Genomic DNA, 18,292 nt, shown 5'->3' with positions numbered 1-18,292 from the left:
TTGCTGCAATTTGAAATGAAGAGTGAAAAGAAGATTCGCCAAAAATGAAAAAAGAAAGAAGTATTCAGAATTACCCAGATTGTAAATTTTCCAAAATCTAGAGATCCAAAGCCTATTTCTCTCCATAGCTGGGGGTCTGGAAGATATTCTGGAATCTCGATCCCAATCAAATACTCATGAGATTTTATTTCTAGTTGATACAATTTTAAAGGCCAAGTACAAATGTTATACATTTTTATTTTTGTTCTTTTTTTAGGAAAAAAATACACAAAAGGCAAAACATCCTCAAATTGTCATTTTATACAGTGCAGAAGTAAATTTAAAATACGTGTCACAAACGCTGCACTCCAGCAGCCAAAATACTAAAAAAGGAGGGTAGTCCTTCATTTATATATATATTTATATAAAACATATGGAAATTTGTTTTTACACAGATTGGTCTTTGTTTCAAATTTACAATGGTTATCTAAAAAAAAAAAATTCTACACGGCAAATATTGCCAACAAAGTTACACCATTAATACTGATAAACAGAATAGACTACAAGGTGTTTCGATTATTATGGAAAGAAAATAGAATAAATAACAGATGAGTTTTGCTATAGTTTTAAAAGTGCCTTAACCTTTCTGAGTCACCGCAATCCTGAACACTTGCGGTCACCGGGCCTTTCCCAGTCCCTGCTTCTTGCTGCGTTGGGCTCGTTCTTGGACCAGAAAGTTTACAGTAGCGATGGGAGAGAGAGAAATACCCACTGAAAAAACTCAAAATAAAATTCAAGACAAAACAAAAGAGGCTGAAGGAAAGGAAGAAGAGGAAAGTAAGAGGGAAGGCAGAGGCCCACTCCTCGGCTCCTACTATTTTCTTTTTAAGGACGAACAGTGGCTTCAGAAATGCAAGTTGTTCGCACAGAGATCCACCTGCAGTTTCAGGAGGAGGCTTCCCAGGTGGGGAGGAGGAACTCAAGTTCTGGTCCCTACCCCCTCCTGCAAAAGACGGCTCTAACGGGGAGACTTGCGCATTCCGAGACATTCTTTCAAAAAATTAAAAATAAAAAGATAAATATCCGACCAAAAAATAAAGGTATTTGATAATGATTGGTCTCACATGCTTGCCTTCCTTCTAAAAATCTCCCCCCACTTTTGCCATTGGAGGGGAGAAAGCGGGGAGACCTCAGCAGAATTTTTGTTTCGATGTCAGGGCTTTCCCCCAACACAGCACCTTCTCAGTCGATTTCAACAGGATCAAGAACACTTATTTTCCGACAGCTGCAGTCAGATCAGACCCCACCATCACCATTTTAAAAAAATTTTAAGGAGTCAGAAGGAGGTGACGACCATAGTGCTGGGTCTTTCTGTTGGGGATTCCTTTCCATAAAATCCGGTTGGGGAGAGTCGAACCCTTGTCCTCTGCCAATGGTTATACCTCGAGAATAAAACGGTTTCTTGCGCCGGGTTCTGAGGTCCCTGCCGCCGGCTGTCCAGTGCCGGGAGGGCCCAGGGCCGCAGCCTCACATCACGCATGGTTTGATGTCTTGGTAGGTGACCTGCTGGTGGTAGTAGGAGCCACCACTGGCCGAGTGCATGGACGAGGATGCCATGGCGTTGAAAGAGAAGACAAACTCCTTTCTGTCACACATGCTGGGGGACTGGGAGTGATATCGTGGGATGCCTGTAAGATGGGTGACAAAAAGGGTTGGGAGGTAGAAGAGTTAGTGCTGGGGGCCAGAGTTCAGGGCAGAGAAGCAGCTTCACACACAGCCATGCTCACCAGGCCAGCCCCACTCAAAGCACAGCAGTCTCCAGAGTTCCCAACCCCTGGTGAGGCCGGCGGCCTCAGCAAGGCCTTTCAGCTCCACTATTCGGGAAGGATCCCGGAGCCCTGGCAGAGAGTCTGGCTCCCAGCAGTGCTGGCCACCTTGTGTAGCTGGCAACACCACAGCCTGGTGCTGGGGGCTTCCTGAAGCTGCAGGGGAAGGGGTGAGGGCGTCTGGCTGCTTTGCGGACTCTAGCAGGGTCCTAGCGGCCTTAACTCTGGTGGCAGCCCCAGCCAAGGCAACAACCTCTGGAACCCCAGAGGCCAAAGAGGCCTTTATGGAAGGAGAGGCTGAGGCATTACCAGCTGTGAGAAGAGGCTTCCCCAGAGGAAGGGTCCCTTGGAGAACAGAGTCCAGTAGTTTGGAATAGCTAAAGCAGGAGGCCCTGCTCCTACCTCCCGCAGGCTGCGGACGGCTGACCCCCATAGCCCCTGCTGTGCTCACTCCAGCCTCTTTCCACAACTAGGTGTGGGAGGCTGCTGGTGGGCACTGAGGTTGGGGGTTCAGAAGAGGAGATGGCTGGTTGTGTTTAGGGTGGAGGCGTCTAGGGGCCTGAAAACCTGGATCCCGAGAAACAAAGAGTCTCAGGGCCTACAGCTCTGACCCTAACAGGCCTGGCCACCCCTTTCTCACCACACAATGCCCTGGGAGTCAGCCGTGGCATTGCCAGGCCTGGTTGCCTGAAAAGCTGGAGCTGAGCCTCTGAGTGCGGCCCAAGTGGCTTTGGGCCTAACTTTTCTGCTCCACCTAGGCCCTGTACAGAGATAGCTCTCCAGGCAGCCTGCTGGGGTGACCACCAGGGAGTGGGGGCCAGCTGGCCAGCTGGGACCTGTGCTCCACACTGGGAACTTTCTGAGGTATGAGAGAGTTTTGGGGTCTGGGACTTCTTAACAATGGGCCTACCTGGTCAGGCTTGGGGCCTCCATCAGTAGGGTATTGGAACAGAAAGAGAAACAAATTGATGCACTGGCCCCTCCAAGTGGGAGAGGTGGGGCTGAGGCACCATGGGCAGCTGGCACCTTCCCTACCAGCATGGGGTTTGCCCCACAGAGGAGGAGGTGGGTTCACCCAAGGAGGCCAGCAGGTTTAGGGCTGAGCAGTCTCAGCCCCCACTCACCTTGCAGCTCGGCTGGGGCGTTGTGACTGTTTTGGTGCAGATATGGCTGGTCCAGGGAGTGCGTGGAGAGGCTGCCGGACAGGGGGTTGGCTACAGGGTTGCAGGGGGACAAAGGCTGCTGCTTGATGTAGGAGGTGCCACTGTTGAGCCCCGCTGAGGCCGAGGGCGGCCATGCGGCCGCGGATCCCGAGTAGACAGCGTGGGGCTCCATGACCCCGCCGGCGCCGGCGGGCAGCAGCGGGGAGGCGGGCACCGAGCTGTCGTGGTGTGGGTACTCGCCAGCCGCCCCACCGCCGCAGCTGCCCATGTACGAGTGGCCGCCGTTGGAGGGCAGGTGGGGCGCCGAGTGGCTGGGCAAAGCCAGGCTGTCCACGTTGCCCGGCAAGTGGCCGTTCATCATACCCAGGCCGCTCTCCAGCGCCAGGCTGCTGGGCGGGCACGAGAGGCCACCGGCCGTGCTCTGGAAGCCGTAGGTGTCCGGGAGGTGGTTGAAGCCGAGCCCGTTCATCATGCTGTACATGGGCTTGAGCGCCTGGCATTTCCTTCGGAAGCCGCGCGGCCGCCGCCGAAAGGAGCCCTCCTCGAACATGAACTCGCTGGCCGGGTCGATGGTCCAGTAGTGGCCCTTGCCTGGCCGCCCGAGGCCCTTGGGCAGCTTGATGAAGCACTCATTGAGCGAGAGGTTGTGGCGCACGGAGTTCTTCCAGCCTTGGTAGGAGCCGCGGAAGAAGGGGAAGCGGCTCTGCAGAAACTGGTAGATCTCGCTGAGCGTCAGGCGCTTGGTGGGCGAGCTCTGGATGGCCATGACGATGAGCGCTATGTACGAGTAGGGAGGCTTCTCCGGGCGCCGGATGCCGGCGTTGGTCTTCTTGGCCTTGGACGGGCCGGACGACGCGGGGTCCATGGCCGCGCCACCTCCCCCGCCGCCGCCGCCGCCGCCGCCGCCGTGCGGTGGCTGCTGCTTCTCGGGCGCCGAAGACATCGGGTGGCTGCTGCCGCCGCCGCCGCTGCCGCCGCTGCTCTGCGCAGCAGACGAGCCGGGAGGAGGAGGAGGAGGAGGAGGAAGAGGAGGAGGGGGGAGGAGGACGAGGGGGAGGGGGTTGCGCGCGCGGGGCTGGCTGCACCTCTGCCGTCATCCGCGGCCGCTTCTCCGGAGCGAGCTCGGCGCGCCCTCCCCCGCTCGCCCGCCCGCCCTCCCAGAGGAGCTGCTGGGTCGGCCGGCGGTTGGCTCAGCGCCCCCTCCCCCGACTCTCTCCTCCCTCTTTCGCTCTCGCCCTCCCACCAGGGAAGGAGCAGGGCTGAGGCGGAGGGCAGCCGGGGCCGAGGCAGCACGGAAGCTCCCGCCCCCCCGCCCCGCCCCGCCCGGGTTCTGTCGGGGGAGGCACCACCTCTAGGGCCTGCGGGCGTGCGCCCGGGCCGGGAGCAGCGCTGGGTCCTCGCCGCCTGCGGCGCTCGGCTCCACGATTGCAGCCGAGGCCGCTTTCCCTGTGTCTCCGCGCGGCGGCGTCTAGCGGGCGGGCGCAAGACCCTCCAGGAGCTCCCTCCCTCCCGGCCTCCTCCGGCCCCCGCGTGGACGCTTAAAGAGCCCCCACTCTCGCCTCCTCGCGGCCCCTGGAGAACCAGCCCCTCCTCCACCAACCTGGCGAGCAAGAGTTAAGGCGCCCACGGCTCGCGGCACAGCCCCGACGCGCGCGCAATCCCCCGCTCTCTCCGCCAGGGCGGCCCGGCGGGAAGGGCGCCCTAGGCCCGGGCCTTCTCCGACGCGCACAGTTGGGTGGCAGATCGCAAGTGCAGGGGCGGCGGTGGTGGCCGTTAGGTCGTGACCATCGCCAGCACAGCCGGCTCGGCTACGGGTCCCCGCGGCGGATCGGCTTAAGTCCCCGCGAGGGACCGCCTACCCACTCTCCCCGCCCCGGCAGGGACTGCACCGCGCCCGGGATTTTTCGGACTCGCCCAGCAGCGCTCGAGTGAGCGGGCAGCAGCCCGGGCCAACCGCAGGCGGAAAACGAAAGCGCAGGGCGGGTCGCGGCTGCTTTGTCCCGGCGCTGCGTGCCGGATGGGGGTTAGTGAGAACCCTCTGGCCCCGCAGGGACCAAAACCGCACAGGCTCCCGGAACAACTGGCCTACTCCCTCACCTAACTCTCTCGTGTACTTATGCACACACTTAGCACACACATACATGCCTTGATGCATATACAAACCCGGTAATTGCACATGGCGTAAAACACACCTATGCGTGCGTTCCCACTCACGCACATAGAGCGCTCAGGCACGTGCGCGCCCATCAACTTGCTTACACGCGTAATAGGCACACGGGAGCTTGAGTTCTCCCACTCACGAGTACTCAGGGCACGCTCTGATCTGAACTCACAAGCAAGCCAGCTGTTCTCTCCAACACACACACACACAGAAAACCCATCTATTTGGCCCCGCAGCCTTATTTTCCAAGCGCAGATTCCGATTTCCCGAGAGATGGCAAAGGCCCTGGCAGGAAGTTTACAGGGTTTAACGTAAACACGTTTTTAGTGATTCTTTAATAATAATAATAGAGATTTCCGCGTGTGCGGGGGGAGTTGGCCTAATGCCCCTGTGGGCTCAGCCTGCCGCCGCCGCGGGGGCCTCTGACACTGCACGCCAAGCCAGGTTCCTGAGAGCAGACCGCGGAGGCGGGAAGCACGGGCCAGAGCAGCCCTTGCGCGTCTGGCTGCCAGCCCGCGGGGGACGCGCGCAGGCCTTCCCTCGCCACCCTCCTAGCGCAGGGGTGAGGTGTCGGGGCCGTGGAGCAGGGGAACGGTGGTGCGGAGCGCGGAGCGCAGGACTGCGCAGGAGCTCCGGCAAGATGCAGCGCGCATAGACCCGGTGAGTGTCATCCTCGCGCAGACTGCAGGGCACAGATCCTGCATCTCTCGCCAGGTCCCGGGTCGGGAGGAGGGGGCGAGGGGGAGGTTTAGCGGGTTGTCGCGAGGAGCCAAGCGGCCTTGCCTCCAGCGGCGCAGGCTGCGGTTAGAGGCTTGTGCCCGGCTCCGTGCAGGGCCCGCGGCGCTTTCAAAGCCCAGTGGCCTTTCGGGTGTCTCCGGGCTCCTGTCCCCCGCCGATCCCCCTCTTCCTGGCTCGGACGCCGTCAGCTTCAGCTGGAGACGCCTCCTCGCCTCTGCGGCGTCTGGCACGTCCATGCGAGGAACTGGGGGATCTCCGGAGTAGCCTGCCCGCTGTCGCCTCCGCCTCCTCCGGCAGAGCTGCGCTCGCAGGAGAGGAGAATCGCCTTCCCCGAGCTGCGCTTCCGCGGGCCTCTCTGGGCCTCCGCGCAAGCAATCTGGCTCGCCTAGGGAAAGGGTGAGTGTGGGTCGTGACTGCGTGGTTTGAGGTTGTGTACTCGCGCGGGTAAACTCTCTAACAGACCCACTCCCGCTTCCCACGGCGTGCTCAGCACCGGTACACAAAGACACCCACGGCATCGCCCATGGCCTTGCGTACACTTTCCCCCAACTCTTGCACCCACATTTGGAGGGACGCAGAGGCCTGCCCACCGGTGAGGGCGCAGACGCTTTGGGTGAAGCGCACACCCCGTGCCCGTCTACACGTTCTGCAGTGCGCGCTGGCCCGCCACACTTGCACTGGACCTCGAGGCGGTTCGCTCCGCACGCGCTCACACGTCGATGCACTCGGGCGTGCTTACATTCTTTACCTTCCCCACTTTTTGTTTTTTTTTTTTACTTTGCCAAGGGTAGCTGTAAAGAGGATGCCCTGGCCACCAAAGGAAGTTGCCAGAGAGGGGGAGCTACTTCCAGCTCTCAGAGAGCATCTGGCCTTTAGCAGAGAGGTGGAGGGTGCCCAGGTAGTTAAAGACGCAAAAGTGGAAATATCATCTCCCCTCCTCTCACCTCTCCTCCACTCATACTCTGAAGGGAGGATAATCCATAGAGCATGAAGTTGGGTCCTCTTTTCTAGAAGCCTTCTCCAGTTTGGGGATGGGGTGCAGATTCCATCACTGACGAACCTGAAGGTCAGTTTTCCCTCCCTCTGTATCTGCCTGCACACCATTGTCTTCCACGGAGTCCTCCTGGGGGCCCCTTGATAGGGAGGAGATGAGGGAGATTCCACCTTCCTGAAGAGACCCACTCACTCCTTAGGCCCTGACAGCAAAAACAGGGAAAGGACAGCTGTCCCTGAGCCCAGGGAGGGGGGTGTTCACTGATGCTGGGGGTGGGGAGTGCAAGCAGCCTAGGAGTCTCAAGGGTGCCAGAGACCAAGGCTCTCCCCAACTTCTTATCCCTGCTGAGGTGAGGGGGGGAGGAGGAAGAATAAACTTCCAGTTCTAGCTTAGCGACAATGGGTGAGAGGGAACCCTCCCCTCAATTCTGTGCAAAAAGCAAAGCCACAGTGAAGAGGGCTTTCCTACATGTCCAGAGCCTAAATTCCAGGCTCTTAACATGCCCTTGAGGGATCTTTCTTAACCCTGCATTTTTGAAGTGGGGAAACTGAAGCCTAGAGAGGTTGTCCAGGTTGGTCAGCATTGAGAAGTGAACATTTATCGTCCGTCATTCCTCTCTGCCCCCAAGGACAGAATATCAGGGCATTTCACACTAACCCCATGCCTGTTTACAGGCGGAGAGTGGAGAGGGGCTTAGAGAGGCTTCTGGTGGCCCCACACACTGCTGCTTCTGCTTTGTTCCAGGCTCCAGGGGGAGGACCATGGTGATAAAATAACCTTGACAGGCTGGAACACAACGATAATAGTAGGACTTATTGATTGCTGGCCAGGCACTGGCACTGCTCCTGGCTTTGCAAACTGCCCGTGGACATTCTCAACCTTCCTCTTGTCTGTGACTCTCTTTGCTAACCTGTTAAAAAACGACACTCCCACCTACCCTTGCCCCCAGAAGGTGCATGCCTGGGACATTATAGAATTGCTTTGGAGGTTTCACCGAATGCCGGAGCCCATCCATGAAGGCAGGGCCTGGCTAAATGTCTCACAGAATCCACCGGTGTACTTTCCACAGAAGTCAATATTAGCCACCACCACCACCACCCCCATTTACAGAAGGGCTGTCCTAGGTCACGATGCAGGGCTAGGATCATCCAAACCCGGTCTGATAGCAGAGACGGGGCTTTAGGCTGCCAGGCCCAGGGTGAGGCCGCAGGCCCTGGGCTGGAGCTGAGACACTCTCTCCTACCTTCTCCCAGTTGGGGGTGAGCCTTGGTGACTTTATCTAAAAAAAAGGAAACTAATAATGGTGCCTGATACCTATTTCTTAGGACGGTGGGGGGGGCTTGGACGGGACAGTGCAGAGAAAGGCTTAGGCTATTCAAACAGAAACAAACAAACCCACCAGGGGCTCAGCTCTCGGGACACAGGAAGAAAATCCAGACGGGAGCAGGGATCCTGGGCTGCTCTTTGCTTTTAGCTTAAAATCCACAAAGACCGCGCCCCCTCAATCCCAGATGAAATCTGCCTGCGAGCCCCAGGAATCCCCAAATTGGCTGGGGTGGGGGTGTAAAAACAGACACGCCTGCGACGCCTCTCACTCCCCAGGCCCAAGGTATTTTTACTGGCTAATTGCTTAAGTGAAGCCGCCCCGGCCCAGAGCGCGCCGTAACCCGAGCGGGGAACCAGATCCAGCTTCGATTGAGCCCCGGCGGGCCGCGGGGCGGGGGCAGGGGCGGCCGCCGACCACCCACCGCGAGGGCATTGGCCCTGCCGCCACCGCTCCGCGTTAGACCGGCCTGCACCCCCTCGCCCCGCTCCCTGGAACCCCCTGCGAGGCGAAGTCCAAACGGAGCCTACAGGTAGGGTGGGCAGGGCCCCTGGTGGGGACATGGGTGCCTGGGGGGATGCGCGCCCTGAAGTCGAGCGACAGGAGGGGAGGAGGGCCTGGCAGGGGAAACTGAAACTTCTGGGTGGGCTCAGGGGCGCCAGGCTGGGTGCATGTGGGCGAAAGTGCAGCCCTTAGAGATGGTGGGGCAAGGTCAGGTTCAGGAGGAGAGAGGGATTGTGTAGAACCATCTGTGAACAAATATCCCAGATGTTTCTCTGCAAACTTCAGATGAGCGCATGCCACGCTGTACGTGTGCGGAGAGCCTGGGGTGAGGAGCAGGCTGGGAGGGAAGGGAGGTCCCCTGTGGCCTGTCCTGTAGGCAGAAGAGCCTGAGACGGGTGTGCAGTCTGCAGGGGTGGGTACTCGGGAGGTTCCTGGGCTGAACGTTCTAGAAAGATGTGGGCATAGTATGGTGGTTAAGAATTGAATAATATGACGTATGTGGGCAGTGTTCTGTACACTGAGTATTATACAGTATGTGTGCAACACAACAGTTTTACGAACACAGAATCTTTAAGACGTGTGTAGTAGAGCTTAGTGTTTGCACAATTGGGGGTGCATACCAAGAAGTATTCTGAACACGGAATAGCGTCAGCTCTGTGGACCATGTAGTCTAGTACTGTATGTGTGGCAGGCGTGCACGGCGTGATGGTGAGACACAGGATCCACTGTGAGATGTGGACCTGCCTGTGCCTGGGCACAGGATGCCTTGGGAGAGATGCTGATGGAGTGTGAATTCTGTTACATACAGCATGTTGCTAGGAGAGAGGTCTACATGGTGACAGATGTGCTTTCTCAGAACATGAGGCAGTGCGTAGAGCACGGCCACAGGAGGAGAGGCTGTCAGGTCTGTGGGCTGTTTAACATGTAGTATGATGACACTGGAGTGGCCCCACAGCTAAGGTCATGGAGACCTGCCGGTGTGCCCTGGCTAAGTACCTCACTGTCATCATCAGCTCACAAAAACCCGCACCATAGCCCTATAAGACAGATTGTTTTTGATCTCCATTCCCAGGAAGGGAAAGGGATACTCCTACTTTTTTTTTTGAAGTAATGGAGTGGCTTTGACCTGCTTTTTTGCTTTGGGAAGGGTGATGGTGGTCCCTAGCGTGGTGTAGAGAGGGGGTTGTGGGAGGTTATGAGCCCAGGCATCTGACCTCCTCCTACAGCTGCAGAAAAAAGATGGAGACAGAGGCGTGTGGAATGAACAGCAGAAGATGGCCTCAAATTTAGGGGAGCCCCGGTACCTGGGTGCAGTGTGGCTGTGGGCTCCTGCCCTGGGATGCAGACCCACGTTTTGGGATGCTGTCCCCATTGTCCTCTGGCAGTCAGACCGAACTCAAAGCAAGGTAGTCAGTGGCAAACCTACTTCCACCCTGCCTGTCCCCACACTCCTCACAGGGGCCCCTGCGGTGAGGAGAGAAAGGCAGAAACCTCTCTGGCCAGGCCCAGTCTTGCCACACCCATGTGGCACAGGGGGGGCTTGGAACCCATTTGTGGGGACCACCAGGACTAAGTTCGTGCAGCAGCTGTGGGGAGGGCTGTCCTGGTCCCAGGCCGGCAGTTCATCTTCCCTGTCAGCTGCATACTACGGAGAGGTTCATAGTTTGGTCAAGAAAAAAAAAAAAAAGAAAGAAAGAAAGAAAAAAAACTGTGCTGCTGTGGCCGTGGGCTTGCCCTGTCCACTGGCCCTTTTACCCGAAAGCACGGATTTTCCATGACGTTCTTCAGTGAAATATTTGACAACCCTGCGGCCCAGGAATTTACAGCCTTCTTCCCTGGAAGATTTTTGGGAGTTTTCTGGCATTAGCAGTCCTTGGGGCTCTAAGGAACAGAAAGCAGTGGGGGGCGTCGAGCACCCTGTTCCTCTCTTTCTGGACTCCTGGCTCCTGCAGCACTGTCTTCCCACAGGGGTGGCCCCTGAAGCATCTATTTTTAATCTCAGCTTTCTGGACAATTGTGCCCAAGAAAGATGGGAAGAATATTTTCCTTCCAGAATATGTGTGTGTGTGTCTGCATGTAGGGGGTGTTAAAGGGACCTCCCAGAATTTGGTCCTGAGCAAAGGATCTCATTGAAGGCAAGTGACAACAAAAAGATACAGCAGAGAGAGCAGCAGGGTGAGGTCCCGTAGCTCAGCGTTTACTGAAAGGGTGGAGCACTGGTGGAGACAAGTCCCACGGAGATGGGGAGGAGAGCAGAGAGAGAAGAGGAAAATGAGCCGGTCTCCAACAGAAACAAACCAACCCAAAGGAAAATATAAATTACATTTCAATGGCCAGGCACTTTATAGTTTTTCAGATTTGGAAGAGATGCTCTGTGACGGACACACACACACAAACACACACACCCTGCAGGGAGAGGGGAGTCAGGAGAGCGTGAGGTCCCTGGAAATCAGGGCCCAGAGTCAGAGGCGGAGGATGTGCTCAGATTGGTTTCTTAATGGAAAACAGCGCTGTGCACACTCAAAACGCCTGTTAATCTCCGTTTAGAGCTTGCAATGTTCTGTCCATTCCCGTTTAGAGGGCGTTGAAAATGATGATAACAAGTGGGTATTTTTAGGGAGAAAACAAAATCCAATCATCCCTGGTATGGCTTAGAAATGGAGGGAGGGACTTTACCTGCCCAAAGAGGCTGCCCACAGCCCAGGGTGTGCGCAGAAAAGGGAGGCGACTCCTCCTCTCTCTTCCCAACACCCCTCTAGGTCCAGGGTGGGCCCTTTTGTCCCAGCCGGGTTGTACCCCCAGGGATCCCTTAAAGCACTTGCACCTGGGTACATACGTGCGAGTCTGCACAGACTCATGGGACCCGGTTTTGCTGCTATTGTTTGCTTTTGTTTTTGTTTTTCACAATGGATTGGAGAGCCAGCTCTGTGTGCTTTTGTAGGTGAAGATGGCTCAGCGTCTGGGAAGTCAGTTAAGAAGCAGAATTTGTGTTGGGGAGCCAGGTTGGGTTCCCACCAACTAGAGAGGTGCAGATGTCAGGATGAGACACGGAGACCCCTCCACCCCTACCGCATACAGGGACCTTGGACATTCATTGGTCAGGACTCAGAGCCGTCTATGGAGTCAGACGAAGGCGAGGGCCCCAGAGACATACAAGGAGATTGTGGGAGAATCAGTAGCTCACTCAGCTTAATGGAGGAAGTGTGGATGGAGCCTAGGCTGGAGGACAAAGCCAAGTTTGAGAGACCACACTGTACACACACACAGAACACAGTCAGATAGATGGATTCTCCAGGGCTGCCACAGGGGTGGACCCAGGGGAGGAGGGGAAGCCTGCAGGGGCCAGAGCCCCAGCAGAGCCCTGGCAGCTCTGACTTCAGCATCCCGCTCTTACAGGGGGTAGAGAAGGCGCCAGCCCTCTCCCCACCCACACTAGCTCAGAGCCTGGGGCCCATGATTTAACCTCTTGGGTCCCTAGCACAGACTACCAGAAAATGAAAACCTGAAAGCCACTGTGGGGGGTCTGGCAGAGACAGGGAGATGGACACCACAAATTCCAACCTTGGCAGAACTGTTACACAAACAAACAAACATCTGGATGTGGCCCCTGCCTGGGTGAGACAGCTCCCTGCTGTGTGATTTGAGGCCAGCTGCTTTACCTCTCTGTGCCCTGGTTTCCTCATCTTCAAACCAAGAACAGTGATGAAAACTCCCTTCTGGGTCGCTGACTTGATTAAGTTAGAAATTGTTGGCTGGGGTGGTTCTTACGGGGAGGGAGGTCAAAGGCGGCTTCTTTCTTCAGGGCCAAGGATTTGGTGAACTGAACACAAGTAGGGGCCTCTAAGCTTGATTTGGCTTTGGACAAATGTCCTCCTCTCCCCAGGAGAGTGAGAATTAGAATTAGCGAGAGGCCTCTTTGGGCCCTTTGAGAACTCAGAGCAACTTCTCGACACCAAGATGATACAGCCTCAGGCGTTTACACTCCCATCTCCTCCTGGCCAGGCTGGGTCTTGTCTCCCCCTGTAGGGGACAGACCCCCTCCTCATGGGCTCCCTCCCTCGGTGGGCTGGCCACCTGGAGCAGGGGCTCAGCCAGTGCTAGACCTGGATCAAAATGCTAGTACCCTGCTCTGGGCTGTGTGACCGACCTCTGGGCAGTGTCTCAACCTCTCTTAGCCTTTTAAACTATAGGACTTGTGCCCTAGGGCTGCATTCTCAATAGGGAACCATTGAGTGCCTACTGTGTACCTGTGAGAAGTCACTGTTATGTATTTGGGTAGCTCTTGTAACTATGCCTAGTTCACCAACTGGAAAGTCAGGGGAAAACAGGGAGGGCCCAATAAATGCTGGATCAATTTTAAAGCCTTTCCCTCCCTCATCCAAGAGCCAGAATGCACACCCGCAGAGCCCCAACTCTGGGCTGCCTTCGGTGGGTGCAGGAAAAAAAGAGGTGCATGTCTTCATTATTAAGAGGCTCTGTTGAGCGTTTGAGACAGGTTTCAAAGCCCCCACCCCACCCCAGGCACCCTTCCCCAGCTTTTGCCCACACTTAATAGCACAATGACAGCCTCTGCCCTGGAGGACTCCTGGGGAGGCCTCACTCATTCCCACCCCTCCTTCCCGGCTGAACCCTACAGTCCAGTTTCTAAGAAATTCCTGGAGGGTGAAGGGTCGGGCTTTGCTGCTTTTTTTTTTCTGGGCGGGGAGGGCAGGGCACATTTAGCCCCTTGGCTGCCTCCTCCCCTGGTTATTCAGGGAGAATCCTTACCAAGGTTCTTTATAAAGCGTGAAATTGGAACAGGAGGACTTTGGGCAAACGGAACCCTTGGGGTGGCCCCGACTTAGTTCCTGGGGATAAGAGGAGCCCCTGTCCCCCCAAAGCAGACCTCGCTTGGGGAGTTCCTAGGAGTGGGGCCCCCCAGGAGGTCTGTACATGGGGCCACCATACAGACTCTCTCCTCCTCCTCCTCAGCGCCTCATCCTAATGCTTGGATGACAACTTGCAATTTAAAAAGTATTTTGTCCCTTTTTAATGATGGTCATTTTGCCTCTCACTCAACGCTCACCTTGTTACCAGCCGGCAGTTTTCTACCCTCTGGAATTTAAAAATCAAATGGAAGGAAAAACTTAAAGCCACTGAAACCATCCAGTTCAATTATTTGGAAACATAATTTCTCAGTGTTGGAAGTACAGGAAACCTCTGAGCGCGTGGATCCCGTGCAGAGCCCGCAGCAGTTCGTTTGCACAGTAATTTCCCCGGGTCACTTGTTTTTCACTTGTGTGTTTCATTTCTCAACCCAGCACCGAATAATTCTCATCCCGGCTATTTCTTTTTAATAGTTAGCAATTCATTACCTGCAAAAATTTGACCTCTGACACAGGACCATGTTTAAGACCTGCTATTTTTAAAAGCATAAGCCTCAAAATACATATTATAAATATTTTGTTCTGTTCCCGAGGTCAGCACCGATTCTTTCAATTAGCGGCTCAGCCCAGCAGTGGGCAAAGCTTCCGCTGGGTGGGGGTCATTGTTCAAATTGGGCTGAGACCCATTTAATTCACCATGAAAACGGACCTAATTAGAAATCAAATTCGCTGTTTGGTGAGGGACCAGCGGTCAATGTGCTAACAGCTCCTTGGCCCCAGCCCCCCGAGTTTCTGGGAAGCCGCCGCCTCCTCCCAGACTTGGCTCCGGGGCAGCGCCCGGCCCTCGCTGCCCACCTGCCCCGACTGGTCTCGCTTTCAGAGCGGCCGACACCCACTCTGGGTTTGCAAACAAGATTTGAACTTTCTTTTCGTCGCCTCCCAGCGCAGAATTATCGAGGGGTGGCTTTCGGCCGAGGCGGTGCATCTGACGACCAGAGCGCGTTCCTTTCCGCGTGCTCTGAGGTCCCCGAGGGTTCTCGGGGCCCCTGGGTCGCGCTTCTGCTGTGAGGTGACTTCTGTCTGCCCAGGTACCAGCGGCGGCAGGAGGACCCCAGGCAGACTTGGGGCTGGTTCCTGCTGCAACGAAGCGTTTCTTTTAACTGTGGTGTGGGCTAATGACCGGGCCTGCCCGCGGGAACGCGGGGTTCATCTTGCCTTCTCCAGTCCCCGGGAGGTGGCCCGTCTTCCCCAGCCGGGAAGCTGCAGCTGCAAGCCCAGAACTGTTCAGGCTGGGGAATGGGCTCCGTGCCCCCGCCTATCACTCCTTTTTCTCCATAGCTCGGTCTTGCCTCGGTGGGGGTCAGGGCGGATTCAGCCTTCTTCCGAGTGCGCCAGACCTGGGGGGCCAGCAGACACGGGGGCATTCCTGGGGTCCACGCCCTTGGGGAGGCCCTTCTGGAAACCAAGTCCACGCATGTCTCCCACCCCGAAGCTCCCATCAGCAGTGGTTAGTCCGATTGCCCAGCTTCAGGTGCTGACCGTGGCCATCCCCTGCCCCAGGAGAAGGGAAGAGTACACTGGGAGGGGGACGCGGCGCTGGACCCTGGGTGCAGCCTAGTTGCCGCTAGAGGGTGAGCCTGGATCTGGGTCTGAGGTCCAGGATTTGGAGGACCAGTGAACAGACTCCCCCAGGCCCCACAAAACCAAGAGGCGCACTTGGAGTGAGAGATTGCTTGGGACATGTCTATACGGGTAATGGGGAATAGGGAATACCGGGGATTAAAGGATTATGCGCCAGGGTAAGAGGGGGGAGCCGCATGAAAAGTTTATTAGTTGGACATTCCAGCTACATCGTTGTTGTTGTTGTTTTGGTTTTAATTATTTGGGAAAACTGAATCCATACTCCACTTGCACCTCTGAAACCTTCCCAATTTTAAAAATTTACTGGGTGTGGGGCAGAAATTGGGGTACAGTCAGGGCGGAGGGGACGGATGAAGCGAAGAAAAAAGAACCGGGTGTTGTGATAAGCTGTTATTTGGGGCGGGTGTTCCCGAAGAAACTCCTGCGCGAAGAGAGGGACACCAGCGCCAGGTCCGTGAGATGAGAAACCGGGAACCCCGACCGCGGCGGGCGCCCAGACGTCACCCCGCCGGCTTATTCGGGAGGCCGAGGCCACTCGGCCATTGCTCTCCACCCTCCAAGAGCCCGCGGGCAAGCGCGAGCCCATAAGGCCGCGGAGGTCGCCGGCGGCGTCCCACCCCCGGTCCTCCGCCCCCAGCCCCGCCGCGCGTCCGGCTGAACGCAGAGCGCTCGGGTTCCAACTCAGCTCCCTGCGGCAGCCCGGGGCCACCAGCCCGGCTTGCGACTGGGGCCGCGCCGTGGGGGCGGGGGCTGGAGCCCGCAGGTAAAGAGGACCAATTTGCCCGGGGCTTTATCAACAAGTGGCTTAACTAGGAATTTGAGTTGACAACTCAGCACCTCGGCCGAGGCTCCGGAGGCGGGCGGGGATGACAAGCTGAACTAGGGGCGGGGAGAGCTTTGAGGGGCGGCCCTCGAGCCTGGACGCCCCAGGCTTCAAAGCCACCCGAAGGCGGCCTTGGCCGGGGCCCCACGCACGGCGTGGACTGCACGGATCTGGGCGCCCGAGGCGGGCTGCCCGGACTGGGGGCCGGACCCGAGGGACAACGCGGGCCGGTGGGCGCTGCACTGTCTTTCCTGGCGAAGTAGGTGGCCGTGTATATTTTTGTTCAAGTAGTGTTTATGTTAATGAAAAAAGGATGGAATTACAAACAGCCCGCCGATTGAGCAGTGGCCGCCGGGGACTCGCCGCTCCAGTGTCCCAGGCCTAAGCAAAGGGGAGCACTTTCTCTGGCTCCCCAACCTTTAGCAGAAGCCCCTCACCCAACCGGGAGAAATCTTCCTGCCGCCCTCTCCAGGCCCTTCTCCCCCAGATCAGGAATGTTGTGTGCAATCTGCTCACCCCCATCTCGCCCCCCTCCTCCCAGTAGCTCCTTCAGGTTACTACTGGATAAGAAAATCCCTAATTTAAGTTCTGCAGCTCCCTTTTCTAAGGGCGCCAGATAACTCCAGGACACTTAGACAGGGGTAAAATCTACTCTCCCTCCTCCCTGTCACCACGATGCCTTCCCTAGTCCCCTTTCCTTTTTTTCTTTCTTTTTGATAATATAATTAGTCCAGATTTTGACATTTGCTTCCCTGCCAGCTGTCTCTTTTTTTCCTGGGGAAAACAGCCGGGCTTTCCAGAGGCCGCTCCAGGCCCCCATGGCATCCCCAACGGATGTATCCTCTTGCCTCCCTTTTAACACCCACCTCCCTTTCTTGGGAGAGGACTGCGGCCATCCCTCAGCTGTCCACCTTCCTTCTTGTGTTTAAGTCAGGCAAGACTGTGAGTAGGAAAAGCGGAGCAGAGGCACCTGACCTCAGTCCCAGAGGCTGACTGTGGCAGTGGCCAAGGGGGGCAGCAAGCGGGGCTGCGGGAGCACCACACCCTGCTGCAGTCACAGACCCGCTTCCGCCGCCCCTCTCCAGACACTGTGTGGGGCTGTGTCTCCACAAAACAAAGTCAAACAGAGACCGGGACAGGTGTTCGGCCCAGAGTGACATTTAGGCTCTTGTCCAGTCCTTTCCTGGAGGACCTTGGATTGAGGAGATTTGGGCGAACTGATACTTTTCTGCAGTTCTTTGCCACACTGTGCTTGTGTAGACACTGCTTCCCGCCCCATCCAGTCCTCTCAGTTCAGACGTGCAGATTGCCCAAATGTGGCAGGGGGCTGGAGGGTACCCCACTGGCCAATCCCCGGAGAGCTGGACTCCCCAGCAACTCAGGGGCACTGCCTGCCCCGGTTTTGAGTCTCTGCTCCGCCTTCACCACCAAGCACACCGATGTTACTCCAAAGACACTTGGAAAGCTGGGCTTATCCAGCCTCAGTAATCCGATTAGTGCTAGCTGTAAAGAAGTCAGCAGAACCAAAGAAACAAAACTCTCAGGAGGAAGAGGAAAACAGAGGGATAATTACTTGGCCAAATGACAGTTCTGCATATAAATGTTCCCCCCTCTGGAAGGAGAGTTGTTCTTAGGATGGGTCATTCTAATGCCAAGGCTTAGGTAACAAAAAAGAAAAACAAAACAAAAAAATGCTCGCATGCTTTCGGGATGATTTACAGGGAACAAGGGATTTGTCTAGCGACTTTGCCCCACCTCTTTCCTCTAGGCTTCAGACTCCGTGGGGTCAGACCCATTTCTGGGAGCTGGGAGCTTGGGAGGGGCCTTTTTTCATCTTGGGTCACTGGAGTTAGTCCAGCTGTTTGGGGGAGGATCTTGAGGTGGAAAATGCAAAAATCAGGTGCGTAGGTTCAGTTTGAGAAACAACAGCTTTCACCAGATACTCAAAAGTAAACTAACACATCCCCTCTCTGAGATAAGAACCACCTAGACCCACTGACACGGGCCCACGTCATCTGCACCCAGTTCCCTCAAAGAGCTGGTGTCTGTCAAACTTGTGTTCACTACTGACACTCCCTCCATGAGTTTTATAACCTTGACATTGAGCAGGGGGGGGAATTTGAGAGGACAGATAGGGGTGCGACTGCAGCGGGCCTGACCCAGCCCCTCTCCTCCAGAGGTGGAGGGCACAGATGCTGGCTGGCCCTTGTTTTTGTAGTGTAGCGCTGGGGTAGTAGCCTGAGTGAGAGATGAGGTCGGTCAGGCAGAGTTGGG

General features: G+C 56.4%; 1 protein-coding gene across 1 annotated transcript; it reads right to left on the bottom strand.

The window, feature by feature from the left end:
• Positions 1–217: 217 nt before the first annotated feature.
• On the bottom strand, positions 218–4,039 carry FOXF1 (forkhead box F1). Its single transcript, XM_053554043.1, has 2 exons — positions 2,930–4,039; positions 218–1,667 (listed from the first exon to the last, which is right to left on the bottom strand). The coding sequence occupies exons 1-2, from the start codon at positions 3,909–3,911 to the stop codon at positions 1,507–1,509; spliced, it is 1,143 nt and encodes a 380-aa protein (XP_053410018.1). The 5' UTR covers positions 3,912–4,039; the 3' UTR covers positions 218–1,506.
• Between the last annotated feature and the right edge of the window lie 14,253 nt (positions 4,040–18,292).

Source organism: Nycticebus coucang, chromosome 2 (assembly GCF_027406575.1).
Source record: "Nycticebus coucang isolate mNycCou1 chromosome 2, mNycCou1.pri, whole genome shotgun sequence".
NCBI lineage: Eukaryota > Metazoa > Chordata > Mammalia > Primates > Lorisidae > Nycticebus > Nycticebus coucang.
Note: the sequence above shows the minus strand (reverse complement) of the source record. Positions and strands in the feature narration are given on the sequence as shown.